General features: G+C 44.8%; 1 protein-coding gene across 1 annotated transcript in view; it reads left to right on the top strand.

Annotated features, from left to right (window-relative positions):
* Positions 1-9,232: 9,232 nt before the first annotated feature.
* LOC106564646 (rab11 family-interacting protein 4A) overlaps positions 9,233-14,764 on the top strand; it is a 51,651-nt gene continuing 46,119 nt past the window's right edge. Inside the window, exon 1 of the mRNA XM_014130820.2 lies at positions 9,233-9,446. Within this exon, the coding sequence (XP_013986295.1) occupies positions 9,441-9,446 (6 nt within the window). The 5' untranslated portion in view covers positions 9,233-9,440. The remainder of the gene's footprint in view (positions 9,447-14,764) is intronic.

Below are 14,764 nucleotides of genomic sequence, written 5' to 3'. Positions count from 1 at the left end.
ATGCATCTGGGATGTGGTGCTCTCCATAATTCCCATATTCCCTGTATAGTACACTACTTTATCCTATTCCCTATATAGTACACTACTTTATCCTATTCCCTATATAGTACACTACTTTATCCTATTCCCTATATAGTACACTACTTTATCATATTCCCTATATTGTGTACTACTTTACCCTATTCCCTGTATAGTACACTACTTTATCCTATTCCCTATAGTCATTTTGACCAGAGCCCTATGGGCACTGGCCAAAGGTAGTGCACTTTCTAGAGAATCGGATGCCATTTGGGACTGAACCCTAGTGCATTGTGTAGGAATAGGGTGCCATTTGGGACTCAACCTGAAAGCGCTCTCTGATGGATGGAGAGGTAATTGCTAGTCAAAGGTATTGATCCAAGAGACATGGCTTGTAGTGTAGTGATTTATCTAATGAGGGGTGTGTAGTGTTAGGCTAGCTATAGAAAATGGGCTGGTATCTGTTGACATTTCATTCCCTATCAGTGCTTTAATTAATGGCTATTTTATTACATGCTACGTTAAAGCCTTCCCTTCTTTTAAGAGAGGAATTGTATTACATTCAAGGCAGCCATATAATATTGAAATATTCTTCCCCACTCATTAATATTGTCTTTAAATTTGTCTTTGACTGTGAGAGATGGATTCAATTCGGCGATACATTTCTTCACAGCACTTGAGCACTAGTTTTAACCATGTTTATGTGTGGGTGTTAATCCAAAACAGATGTTACCACACCATACCTTAATTCTCTATTTGGGAGGGATACTGTAAGAGGATCTCACTGGGGTTTTGGTGGTTGGATGCGGTGCTGCTGAGTGAATTACAACTTATAAGCAGAGTGCAATACACTGTCCCAAACAATACCACACACCACTGTCACTATGGGTCTTTAAATGGTGGCTTGCATCTTTTGAGCTGTAACTCATTACACTTTAAAACCACAAGTTCCTAGATGACAGACATCCTCCACTATCCTAATGTGATGTGATAAAACATAATGACAAGCTTTCGTTTAAAGTGAAGATTCACTGTTTGTGACAACCAAGACTGTGCCATTCCTGTGACATGGTAATTACACGGTGCTCTCTGTCATGATAGATGTCACGTTGTTATTTCAACATCTAAATAAGATACTGTATATTCCAAAGGGAGAACTGTAGTGGGTTTTGAATGCTTGGCTAAAGATAACACAATCCAATGGAATTGGACTGCCTAATAGAAGACAATGGAGTCAACCAACAATGTCCAATACCATATACACTCTTAGAAAAAAGGGATTCCAAGAGGGTTCTTTGGCTATCCCCATAGGATAACCCCTTTTGGTTACATGTAGAACCCTCTGTGGAAAAGGTTCTACCTGGAACCCAAAAGTGTTCTACCTGAAACAAAAAGGACCGAAACCTGGGACCAAAAGGGTTCTACCTGGATCCAAAAAGGGTTCTTCAAAGGCTTCTCCTATGGTAACAGCTGAAAAACCATTTTAGGCTCTAGAGAGCATCTTTTTTTTTGTGTACTGTAACTAGGGCCAAGAGTTTTCCTTGAAAAGATTACGTGGTCAAGAATAACTCCTGTCCCATACAGTATATCCCTTCTTTATCTGACTATACAATCACTGTACTGTATTGTACTTGGTCATATGATAACACCTCCCTATATGTTAAGTAATTGATCCATAAATGCCTTTACTTTATTTCCTGAATGGGGATTTCAAGATGAATCTCCTTTGATAAATTGCCGGCCACATGCCCTTGGTGTGATGTGTGGAGCATTGTTAAAAATTTAAATCCTCTACCAGTACCACAGCCTGCAGTGTGTATATATCATTCATACTGAAGGGGTCTAGCTATTTGTATTCTGTGCATTCTGTGAGGGAGATTGAGAGATAGGCAGAGGCAGAGGGAGAGAGAGAGAGATAAGCAGCAGCTCTCTGTAACTAATATATTAATGGGAGCAGCGTCTTGCCTCTGGCCCTCACAGGAGCCCATTAATATACACTAAGTGATGGTATGAGAAAACACTTTTCCATCAGTCTGTCACTCTGTTTCTGTACAGAATACAAGAGGCTGTTTGTATTAAGTGTTGGAGTGATAATTTAGGATCCATTTAGCCTTTTAGATCACAATGAGTACGGTTACATGAACAGGAGGGACCTGATCCTAGATCAGCACTGACCGGTATCAAAGCTAAGCGCTCAAAAAAAAAACAAGTGCTGGACTCTTCCTCATAATCCATATAGCTGAATTGCAGCTCTGGATCCACTCTTGCCAAGCCATGTATGTAAATATCAATGGTATCAATAGTGAATGCTGCTGCTCTCTCATATGTTCAGTACAGTACATCACCCTCATGCTTGGTTGTGCTTTTAGTGGAGGCATTTTAGACAGCTTAAAGTTTGAAAGTTGAAAATCAAAATGAGGATGGAGAGAATATTGTTAGAGGGGTGAGAGACAGACAGAGAGAGGTCGAGAGAGAGAAATGAAGTGATGACCAGCTTGAAAATCAGATGAATGGATGGATGGATGGAATAACAATTCTCAGTTGGAGAGATTGAAGAGGAGGTAGACTGCTTATCCTCCACTGGCTTTGGCATGATGGTGTTGTGACTGGTTATGGACCATAGATGTCCAGCTGAGAGCAGCAGTCACCAGTCTGGATGGTGGTATTGTAGACAGCCCAGCTCAGCCAATTATTTATAAATACACTAAAGGACTGATAGGGGGCGCTGTGTTGAAGCCACTGTGCCTCCATCTTGGCACACGCCTCCACAGCGCCCTCACCATTGTAAACAATATTTTGAAAGCTATAGAAATGCCACGTTTATTCTATTACACACAGCTTCATGCAAACTTTTAAAATAAAAACATATATAAAAACATTTTCTTTAAAGTATCATTTTTAGAGATGGCAAATGTTACTGACCCCACTACAACAACAAAAATACTTAAATACATGTCATGTTGTCCTTAAAACATTTAAGTGTTGGCCTCCCGAGTAGCGCAGTGGTCTAAGGCACTGCATCACAGTGCTAGCTGCGTAACTACAGATCCTGGTTTGATACTGGGCTGTGTCACAGCCGGCTGTGACCAGGAGACCGATGAGGCGATGCACAATTGGCCCAGAATCGTCCGGGTTAGGGGAGGGTTTGGTCGGCCAGGATGTCCTTGTCCCATCTCGCTCTAGTGACTCCTGTGGCGGGCCGGGTACATGCACGCTGACACTGTCGCCAGGTGTACGGTGTTTCCTCTGACACATTGGTGCGGCTGGCTTCTGAGTTAAGCGGTCATTGTGCCAAGAAGCAGTGTGGCTTGGCGGGGTTGTGTTTCGGAGGACGCATGGCTCTCGACCTTCGCCTCTCCCGAGTCCGTACCGGAGTTGCAGCGATGGGACAAGACTGTACCTACCAATTGGAAATTACGAAATTAGAGGGAAAAAAATGAAATAAATAAGATACATTTAAGTGAAATACTGTAGAATTCCATTCATTCCTATGGAGGACTGCTCCTACTAGGGAGTGCCAATATGGTCGACCGGTGGCTTCAAAGCCTCTCAATGGCCAATAAATAGCATCAGCAATCCAGGGTTTATATACATCATTGGCCCCAGCAGTCCCCTCAATGACAGCCAAGGACAGAGCAGGCATCATTAAACAGTACAGTCAGTGGTTAACAAGGAGGACTGCAAATTACCATCGACAGCTACCTCCTCTTTCTCACTTTGTTTCTCTCACTAATTCTCTTATGCATTATTCTTACACGATATTATGTTTTCTCAATTTCTCTTTCTATCTCTTTCTACATTTTTCACATGCAATACTCTTTCTCCATTTCTCTACCGGACTCTTTCTCTCTCTCTCTCTCTCTCTATCGCATACACACAGATTAAATAATATATACGGCAGGTAGCCTAGTGGTTAGAGTGTTGGGTCAGTAACCGAAAGGTTCCTAGATCGAATCCCCGAGCTGACAAGTAAAAAATCTGTCATTCTGCCCCTGAACAAATAAGAATTTGTTCTTAACTGACTTGTCCAGTTAAAAAATATATACGGATTGCATCTTTGATCTCATTATGTGTGATGATGGTACAGGTTTTACATTCTGCTGTGTTGCCTGATATACAGGGCTCAACATTGGCTTTAAATTACTTCCCCACCTCAGCTAATGTCACTGTGCACGTGTGTGTGTGTAACCGATGTGAAATGGCTAGTTAGTTAGCGATGGTGCGCGCTAATAGCATTTCAATCAGTGACGTCACTCGCTCTGAGACTTGAAGTAGGGTTTCCCCTTGCGTTGCAAGGGCCGTGGCTTTTGTGGCGCGATGGGTAACGATGCTTCGTGGGGTGTCAGTTGTTGATGTGTGCAAGGGTCCCTGGTTCGAGCCCGGGTTGGGGCGAAGAGAGGGACGGAACCTACACTGTTACATGTGCATGTGTGTGTGTGATCTATGTGTTTGTCTTATACATCCTGGGGTACAGTTTCAATATATATGCAGAACATGAGAACAACTGCACTTTGAAATATTGTTTTTATTCAGCATAACTGAGGAGATGCATTGAGTTCTTCAGGCAACACTTACAGCACTATCATCATATACTGTAGTAAGTAGTACAGTGTTATCATGTTACAGCCTTGAGAATGGAGACGCTGAGTTATAGAGGTTGAAATATACATTGGATTTAAAATAAGCAGTGGAATGATTCAGGGGAAAATGTGACAGAGAAGAGGAAGATACACTATGTGGACACCCCTTCAAATGAGTGGATTCGGCTATTTCAGCCACATCCGTTGCTGATTGATGTATAAAATCGGGCACACAGTCATGCAATCTCCAAACACTGGCAGTAGAATGGCCCGTTCTGAAGAGCTCAGTGACTTTCAACGTGGCACCGTCATGGGATGCCAACTTTCCAACAAGTCAGTTCCTACATTTTCTGCTCTGCTAGAGTTGTCCTGGTCAACTGTAAGTGCTGTTATTGTGAAGTGGAAACGTCTGGGAGCAACAACGGCTCAGCCGCGAAGTGGTAGGCCACACAAGCTCACATAACAGGACCGCCGAGTGCTGAAGCGCATAAAAATCGTCTGTCCACGGTTGCAACACTCACTACCGAGTTCCAAACTGCCTCTGGAAGCAAGGTCAGCACAATAACTGCACACAAGCCCAAGATCACCATGCACAATGCCAAGCGTCGGCTGGAGTGGTGTAAAGCTCATCGCCATTGGACTCTGGAGCAGTGGAAATGCTTTCTCTGGAGTGATGAATCATGCTTCACCATCTGGCAGTCCGACAGACAAATCTGGGTTTGGGAATGCCCAGAGAACGCTACCTGCCCGAATGCATAGTGCCAACTGTAAAGTTTGGTGAAGGAGGAATAATGGTCTGGGGCTGTTTTTCATGGTTTGGGCTAGGCCCCTTAGTTCCAGCGAAGGGAAATCTTAACGCTACAGCGTACAATGACATTCTAGAGAATTCTGTGCTTCCAACTTTGTGGCGTTTGGGGAAGGCCCTTTCCTGTTTCAGCATGAGAATGTCCTTATGCACAAAGCGAGGTCCATACAGAAATGGTTTATCGAGACATTTACATTTACGTCATTTAGCAGACGCTCTTATCCAGAGCGACTTACAAATTGGTGCATTCACCTTATGATATCCAGTGGAACAACCACTTTACAATAGTACATCTATATATTTTTTTGGGGGGGGGGGTTAGAAGGATTACTTAATCCTATCCCAGGTATTCCTTGAAGAGGTGGGGTTTCAGGTGTCTCCGGAAGGTGGTGATTGACTCCGCTGTCCTGGCGTCGTGAGGGAGCTTGTTCCATCATTGGGGTGCCAGAGCAGCGAACAGTTTTGACTGGGCTGAGAGGGAAATGTGCTTCCGCAGAGGTAGGGAGGCAAGCAGGCCAGAGGTGGATGAGCGCAGTGCCCTTCTTTGGGTGTAGGGACTGATCAGCGCCCGAAGGTACGGAGGTGCCGTTTCCCTCACAGCTCTGTAGGCAAGCACCATGGTCTTGTAGCAGATGCGAGCTTCAACTGGAAGCCAGTGGAGTGGGCGGAGGAGCGGGGTGACATGAGAGAACTTGGGAAGGTTGAACACCAGACAGGCTGCGGCGTTCTGGATGAGACCAACTCCATATTAATTCCCATGATTTTGGAATGAGATGATCGACAACCAGGTGTCCACATACTCTTGGCCATGCAGTGTAGCTCCTCCTTTAGTTGCTGTTTTGGAAGTTAAAATGCCCTCTAGTCAGTATATGACTTTGGCATGATGGTGCATATGTGTTTTGGACATTTGTGTGCCCTTCACTGGCATATGTGTGTTTCAGTGTGTGTATGTGTATGTTTGTGTGTTTGTGCCACAGGGCCAGGCTGTCTGACTGGCAGAGCTGAGGTCACCCCCTGCCACGAGCATCTGGACAGATACTCTGAGACGCACTGGGTCACACACATGTACTGTACACATACACAAACTGGCGTGCACCGCACATACACACACACTGCCACATGCCAAAGCATCGTCACCGTTCCAAACTCTCCTTTTAATTTATTCACCAATGCAACCTCCTTCACCCAACTACTACCCATGGCAAATATAGTAAACAACACACACACACAGAGACAGACAGACAGACAGACAGACAGACAGACAGACAGACAGACAGACAGACAGACAGACAGACAGACAGACAGACAGACAGACAGACAGACAGACAGACCTCCATGCTGTTCTTGTTTGGTGATGTTCTATATGAGCTGTATCTCTCTATTCTTTCTGCTGTTTGGCCAGAGGGAGAGAATGTGGGCGCTTACTGGGACTGCTGCCAACTTTCTCTCTCTCTGACACACACACACACACACACACACACACACACACACACACACACACACACACACACACACACACACACACACACACACACACACACACACACACACACACACACACACACACACACACACGGACGGACGAGGGAAGGATGGAATGTCAGTGTGTGTGTTTCCTTGTGTGTCTACGTGTGTTGATTTGTGTGTGGGTGTTTCTACCCCCCAACCCTTTGCTTTGCCATCACTTTCTACTGTTTGTTTCCTGGCAGACTTTCACTGTGTTCTCTCTCAGTTCCCTATGGATCCTAGTACTGTACACTTGAACTCTAGCACAGCTAAAGGCACATCACAGACTGTCCTGGAATGAATTTAAGACTGTGAGATAGGGGGTCAGCAAAAGGACAAAGTGCATGCACACGCAGCCAGGCACGCACGCACACACACATACACAAAAACACACACACAGACACACACACACATTGCTGAACCGTAATATTAACCACTAGTTTGGCTGATTCTGTTCACCTAAGCTTAAAGGGTGTTAAGTCTAGAAATGTCATTAGCTTAGCTCTACCACTCACAATGGTCGAGACTAGACCCTGGCTATGAAGAGTTGATCCTGATAGGATTCATTCTGTCATTGACTCTCACTGTAGCAGCATGCTGAGTCCACTCATCTAGAATGGCTTTACTTGTCATGCCTATAGCTTGAGTGAATGGTTATCCAGACTCTCTCTCTCTCTCTCTCCCGCTGTCTCTTTCTCTCTCCCCTGACTCTCTCCCACTCTCTCTCTCGCTATCTCTCCCCCTCTCTATATCTCTTTTATCTCCTTAGTACAGCAGTGTAGGTCTGTGTATGCCTATGCCCTGCTATGTTATAAGTCTATAATAGGGAATATATTCTAAGGGATGAAGTGCTTGTGGCAGCATTCTTGCCCCTCTCTCCACCTCTCCCCAAATCTGAGCCAGCACATCTGATATAGCCCAAGGCCAAGGTTTTTAACTCCCTCCCTCCCTCCCTCCCTCCCTCCAACCCTACCCCTTTTTCCAATAGCCTCCCTCCTTCCCTCTGTTCTAATCTATCGTTCTCTTTCACACTGTAGCTTCTTTAGCTACACTTGCATGTTGTTCTCTTTGTCATCTACTCATTAATTTGCTCGCTCCTTTCTTTTACTGCCCATTTTTCTGTTGTCTTCCAACCCCTTTCTATCTCTCCATCTATCCAAACCCTGTCTGTCCCATCCTTTCTCACTGTCTCTCTCTCTGCTTATTTAATTAGGTCGCTGATATTCCTTTGATGTGGGGGCTGAATAGAGGAGCTGTCACAGGAGCTCAGTTCTGGCCCGCTGCCTCCCTGCGCTCGCTCACTCACTCACTCACTCACTCACTCACTCACTCACTCACTCACTCACTCACTCACTCACTCACTCACTCACTCACTCACTCACTCACTCACTCACTCACTCACTCACTCACTCACTCACTCACTCTAAACCTTTCCAGCAAACTTCACATTCTCCCACTGTACAATGGTCAGACCAACAAACACACGTCCTGTCTCCCAGACTCACTCTAAAGCTCACACAGTGTTTCTCCTTCTCACACCCACACTGTGTTACTCCTTTGAGACCCAATTTAGTCACAATGGAATAACAGAAGTGATGTTATAGGGTTAGCAACCATAGCCTTTACCAGCACAATGGTGTATGGAATATACAAGCCATTTGGTATCATCATTCCCTGCAGCAATAGAGGAAATGTATTCGGTAGAGGAAGCTTAAGTTCCATTATATCTGGCAGACTATTTCAGCACATAGTTTTCTCCTCAACACTGTGCCACAGCCATAACTCTAGTCACAATATGCAGTGGTCTTAACATAACATTCTTGAAATTGAGGAAGGTCAGATGATGTTATAACAGACATATTGCTTCTTTGGTCTGTGTGCTTTCTGCTTGTAGTTCAGTGATTTCCTCAAATATTTGTGTCAACATACAGGTCTCTCTGAGCGGGTCACCGAAGCCTCAGTGAATACTTCCAGCTACTGGGTTGTATTTACTAAGAGGATGTAGAGAAAACACAACGCAGTGTGTGTGTGTGTGTGTGTGTGTGTGTGTGTGTGTGTGTGTGTGTGTGTGTGTGTGTGTGTGTGTGTGTGTGTGTGCGCCTGTGTGTATGTACTTGCTTGTGTGTGTGTGTGTGTGTGTGTGTGTGTGCGTGGTTATATGGGTTAGCTGTGTGTTTGCGCGTGTGCATATGTGTGTGTGTATGTGCTCATATACTTTGTGGTTGCTTCCTAGCTGTCTGTCTGTCAGGGTAATAGCCCTTATGCACATTCCATGATCGAACATTCTAAACACACTTCCTACCGGCGTGGCAATTTCCGGTGGTGCACACTATAGAACGGAAGTCAGTCAAGTTGTTATCGACGATATAACGTTACTACCACTATGTCACACTTTTTTACTACTTGTCTTCAGGACTTGCCTCAAATTAATATTAATGATGTACATCGAATTGTTAAATCAGCCTCCGAGACTCCAGCTAGCAAGAATGAAAAGGGGTTCAAGATGTACATAGGAAGCTACATAGACAACTATGAAGGTGAGTACCAAGTCAGTGACAGATATAACGTTAGCTAGCTACAATCATATTAGCTAGCTAATTTAACTATTAACTGCAGCTAGCTAGTTACTTCGTAAAATGATGTAACGTTGACATAATCTACCTGAGAATGTGTGTATTTTTGTTAGCTTGGTTAAGTTAAGGTTAAGTTATGCTTGCTAGCTATATTTGCTAGCTATAAATAACAACATCCTTTCCAACACTTCCCCTTCAGCAGTGATGTGCAACCTGTCCTCATACATGTCCTCATACATGTCTAGTAGTTTGACAAGCAGTACTCTCTCCATTCTATCTTCTCATTTAGATTTCTCTCTCTCATACATTTTAGTCATTTAGCAGACGCTCTAATCCAGAGTGATTTACAGTAGTGACTGCATACATTTTCATGTTTGTTCCATACTGCTCTACCAACTGAACCACACGGGACCCCTACTCATACTTACTCCGAGCGATCACACACACACACACACACACACACACACACACACACACACACACACACACACACACACACACACACACACACACACACACACACACACACACACACACACACACACACACAAAACCCCCTCAACCCGTCTCCCTCCCTATACACACGTCCACCTCGCCCCCTTCCATCTCTTTATTCCTCCCATTGATTCCCCTTCCCCCCTGGTCCCTGTGGCCTATTAACAGCATGATAGATGATCAGGCTTTGATCCACCGTCACTCACTGGAAGTGAGGTCAGCACCACCGGACCCAACGGCCATGTAAAGACAGATCCCAAAAATAACTTCTGTCTTGGTGTGACTTTGACTGCCCAGTTCCAATATGTGGTGGTGAGGGATGTATGGGGAAGAGGGATGTGTGTGTTAGGGCGTGTCTGTGTGTTTGTGTGTGTGTGTGTGTGTGTGTGTGTGTGTGTGTGTGTGTGTGTGTGTGTGTGTGTGTGTGTCAGCTCTTGCAGGGTGGGATGGGCGGTGAGCCTTCATACCAACCACTATAGTGTCCCACAACTACATCATAGCAAGTCAAGGGAAAGTGAATGTTTGTCCCCTTGGCCTTGCACTATTATGGCTAATATCTTACACCCCATTTGGAACATACTGTGGACTGGAGTACAGGGTCGGACAGTATACCGGTTTTTGTGTTTATTTTTTGTTGCTTGTGTCTGTTCCCATTCTACATGATATACTGTAATAAAGAGATCCTAACCTTTCCAGCAAAGGCAGAAAAATGTGTAGTGGTTATCAATACCTCCACATAACTCTTTTAATAGTGCCCTGAGGGCGCCACTAAACCAGTGGCCTGGTTTCACCACAACACAGCACTGATATCAGTCACACAGACAGAATGGGACTGGGTAACTTATCCTGTTAGAGCTAGAGAGGGGCACTGTTTTCTAGCCTAGGCTATATATCACCTGTAACACCTTGCGCTGTACAGTCACAGTGGCATGGTAGTTAATAGTGATATTACCATAGCTTTGATTTTGGGCCAAGATCCAGGTTTTTGCAGCCAACCATGTCTTCAAGCTCCGCTTGTATAGACGCTGCAGCTATTGCAGTTGTATGTTATAAGGAGGGCTGTGTGTGTGCTGTCATTCTGTTGTGGGTAGAGAACACCTGAATATTTCATGGCGAGCGGCAGCAACGGGATCTGATCGCTAGTGTGTGCGTGCGACTGTGCGTGCGTCCATGTGTGTGTGTGTGTGTGATCTCTCCGTTTCATTCCTCCATAGTGTCTGCACATCACTCCCTCTGAGCTTAGAGAGATAGACAGGGCAAATAGGACTGTGTGGAGACTTGATTCTGCCTGCCCTGAAAACAAGAGGCACTTAACTGCTCTGAAACGCCACTTACCTTGGGAGAGGGAGGGGTTATGCTGTCTGGCCATGCAATATACATTCTAGACCATACTATAGCAATTTGGAGTGAGAGTGCAAATGTATAGGTAAATATCAAGTCAGTCGGTCACACACAACAGAGGAATATCAACTCTGTCTCTCTCCCTTTCTCCTTGTTCTCTCTCTTCTATCTCACTCTCTGTCTCTTTCTTTCTTTCTTTCTTTCTTTCTTTCTTTCTTTCTATCCCTCTCTCTCTTTCTCCTTATTCTCTCTCTTCTATCTCTCTCACTGTCTCTCTTTATCCTATTTATCCCTCCCTTCCCCTCCCCCTCCCCCTCACTCTCTCCTCTATCCCCCTCTCTCTCTCCCTGTCTCTCTTTATCCTATTTCTCCCTCCCCCCTCTCTCTCTCTTCTCTACCTGTCTCTCTCTCTTTCTCTCTGTCTCTCTCTACCTCTGCCTACGTTGTAATTTTGTCACTGTGTAAAGTGGTGCAGTAGGTGTTTGCTAATTCTCTCCATGTACTGTAGCTGTGGCTTCAAAACGCTGATAACATTCCAGACCAGCAAAATATATACCCTGCTTTAACATCTATAGCAGCCTATTTTTCTGTCTGCATCCCAAATCGCACCCTATTCTATATGTAGCGCACTAGTAGTGGTCAAAAGTAGAGCACTATATAGGGCCTAGGTGCCATTTGGGATGCATCTTTTGTTAGAGCCTAAAGATATGTATGAGAAATGTCTCAAAGTGAGAGGGACATATGTTGTCTTTGTTCTTAATGAGTTATGATGCTCAACTCATATTATGTGGTGGTTCCAGAGTCTGTGTTCAAATGCACTTATTGTGAGTCACTCTAAAGTTTCTCCAGAGTGTACTGCAATTGTTATGCATTGTCTTTTCTGGTATATATACACTTTTCCTTCTCCAGTCTATATACCTTGTGAACCATGCATCCCACAGCTGGCTAGCCTCTGAAGCTAAGCAGGATTGGTCCTGGTTGGTCCCTGGATGGGAGACCAGATGCTGCTGGGAGAGGTGTTGGAGGGCCAGTAGGAGGCACCCTTCCCTCTGGTCTAACAAAATATCCCAATGCCCCAGGGCAGTGATTGGAGACATTGTCCCAGGGCAGTGATTGGTGTAGGGTGCTGTCTTTCAGATGGGATGTTAAATGGGTGTTCTGACCATCTGTGGTCACTAAAGATCCCATAGCACTTATCATAAGAGTAGGGGTGTTAACCCTGGTATCCTGACTAAATTCCCAATCTCACCCACATACCATCATGGCCACCTAATCATCCCTAGCTTACAGTTGGCTCATTCATCTCCCTTGTAACTATTCCCAAGATTGTTGCTGTACATGAGAATGTGTTCTCAGTCAACTTACAGTGTAAAAGATGACAAACTATTGAGTCAAACATGCCAATTCCTCATTCTCTGGTACAGATCAGAATCTGGAAGTGACTTCCACCATATCCAATAATGAAAGCGGGGTCAGTGGTCCAGTGGCCTAATCAATCCATCCCATTGTGCATGTGTGATTGGCTATAGAAGTCATCAGGAAGAGAGCTACGATGGACTGATGAGCATTCCTAGTTGCACGGGTACCAGTGCTGAGCGATTAACCAACATTTCATATTTTTCCCGTTATTAAACAACTAATACCCGATGTCGGCTCAATTACTAATGAACTACAATGACCATAATCCATTGCGCCTGTTCTTTCCGGCTCAGACAGATGGATACAATTTTATGCTTGCTACGTTAGGATAGATACACAGACCGCATGAGAGAGGAAAGTAAACAACACAATGAAGAGAGAGATGGATAGAGACAGTTCATGAAAGTATGCCTTATCTACTTTGAAGAACTAGTAAAATGATTTAGTCAGACAGCTCTGCAGCATAGGGTGGGCAGGCTAGTCTAGCTAAATAGGATGACAGTACAGTATGGGGAGCACAGAGAATGTTGTCTGGCTGTTTGGCTGCTACTGCCTGAGCAGAGATGAGATTAGGATTTTTAAGGAATGAAAAGTAATACAGTCATCAAATAAAAACAATGTAATATACACAAATGAAATATTGTATTATTTCATAGTAATTTCCTATTTTTCTATTGATGTCTACCCATTGTGGACCTGACAGAGACAATGGAATATTTTAAATGTTTTGGCACTATTTTGGGCTTTGGAATTTCAATGAAAAAAATGTAAATCATTTGAATCTCATTCTTTCATAATGTATGTAATGTTAAAACAAAAGTAGCTCTCTTCCTGATGACTTCTATAGCCAATGAAGTAGAGTAGGTCTAAAGGAAAATGGTTTGCCCACCTTGGTTGAGTAGAAACATCGGACTATGTGTGTGCATGTGTGTGGCCGTGGTTGTGTTTGAATTCCCCCAGTCCTGCGTCTTGGCAGTAGGAGAGTAGCACCGTTGTTGGCATTCACGTCAGCCACTCCACAACAGCTACTCCGTGCCTGGTACCCCTCACTGTATCCCTGTCTTCACCCCTCACTGTATCCCTGTCTTTACCCCTACTGTATCCCTGTCTGTACCCCTCCTGTATCCCTGTCTTTACCCCTCCTGTATCCCTGTCTTTACCCCTCACTGTATCCCTGTCTTTTCCCCCACTGTATCCCTGTCTTTACCCCTCACTGTATCCCTGGTACCCCTCACTGTAACCCTGTCTTTACCCCTCACTGTATCCCTGGTACCCCTCACTGTAACCCTGTCTTTACCCTTCACTGTATCCCTGTCTTTACCCCTCACTGTATCTCTGGTACCCCTCACTGTATCCCTGTCTTTACCCCTCACTGTATCCCTGTCTTTACCCCTCACTGTATCCCTGTCTTTACCCCTCACTGTATCCCTGTCTTTTCCCCCCACTGTATCCCTGTCTTTACCCCTCACTGTATCCCTGTCTTTACCCCTCACTGTATCCCTGGTACCCCTCACTGTATCCCTGTCTTTTCCCCTCACTGTATCCCTGGTACCCCTCACTGTATCCCTGTCTTCACCCCTCACTGTATCCCTGTCTTTACCCCTCCTGTATCCCTGACTTTACCCCTCACTGTATCCCTGTCTTTACCCCCTCACTGTATCCCTGAATACCCCTCAATGTATCCCTGTCTTTACCCCTCCTGTATCCCTGACTTTACCCCTCACTGTATCCCTGTCTTTACCCCCTCACTGTATCCCTGAATACCCCTCAATGTATCCCTGTCTTTACCCCTCACTGTATGCCTGTCTTCACCCTTCACTGTATCCCTGTCTTTACCCCTCCTGTATCCCTGCCTTTACCCCTCACTGTATCCCTGTCTTTACCCCTCCTGTATCCCTGTCTTTACCCCTTACTGTATCCCTGTCTTTACCCCTCACTGTATCCCTGTCTTTACCCCTCACTGTATCCCTGTCTTCACCCTTCACTGTATCCCTGCCTTTACCCCACACTGTATCCCTCTCTTTACC

Source organism: Salmo salar, chromosome ssa12 (assembly GCF_905237065.1).
Source record: "Salmo salar chromosome ssa12, Ssal_v3.1, whole genome shotgun sequence".
Classification (NCBI taxonomy): domain Eukaryota; kingdom Metazoa; phylum Chordata; class Actinopteri; order Salmoniformes; family Salmonidae; genus Salmo; species Salmo salar.
This window is presented reverse-complemented; position numbering and strand designations above follow the sequence as displayed.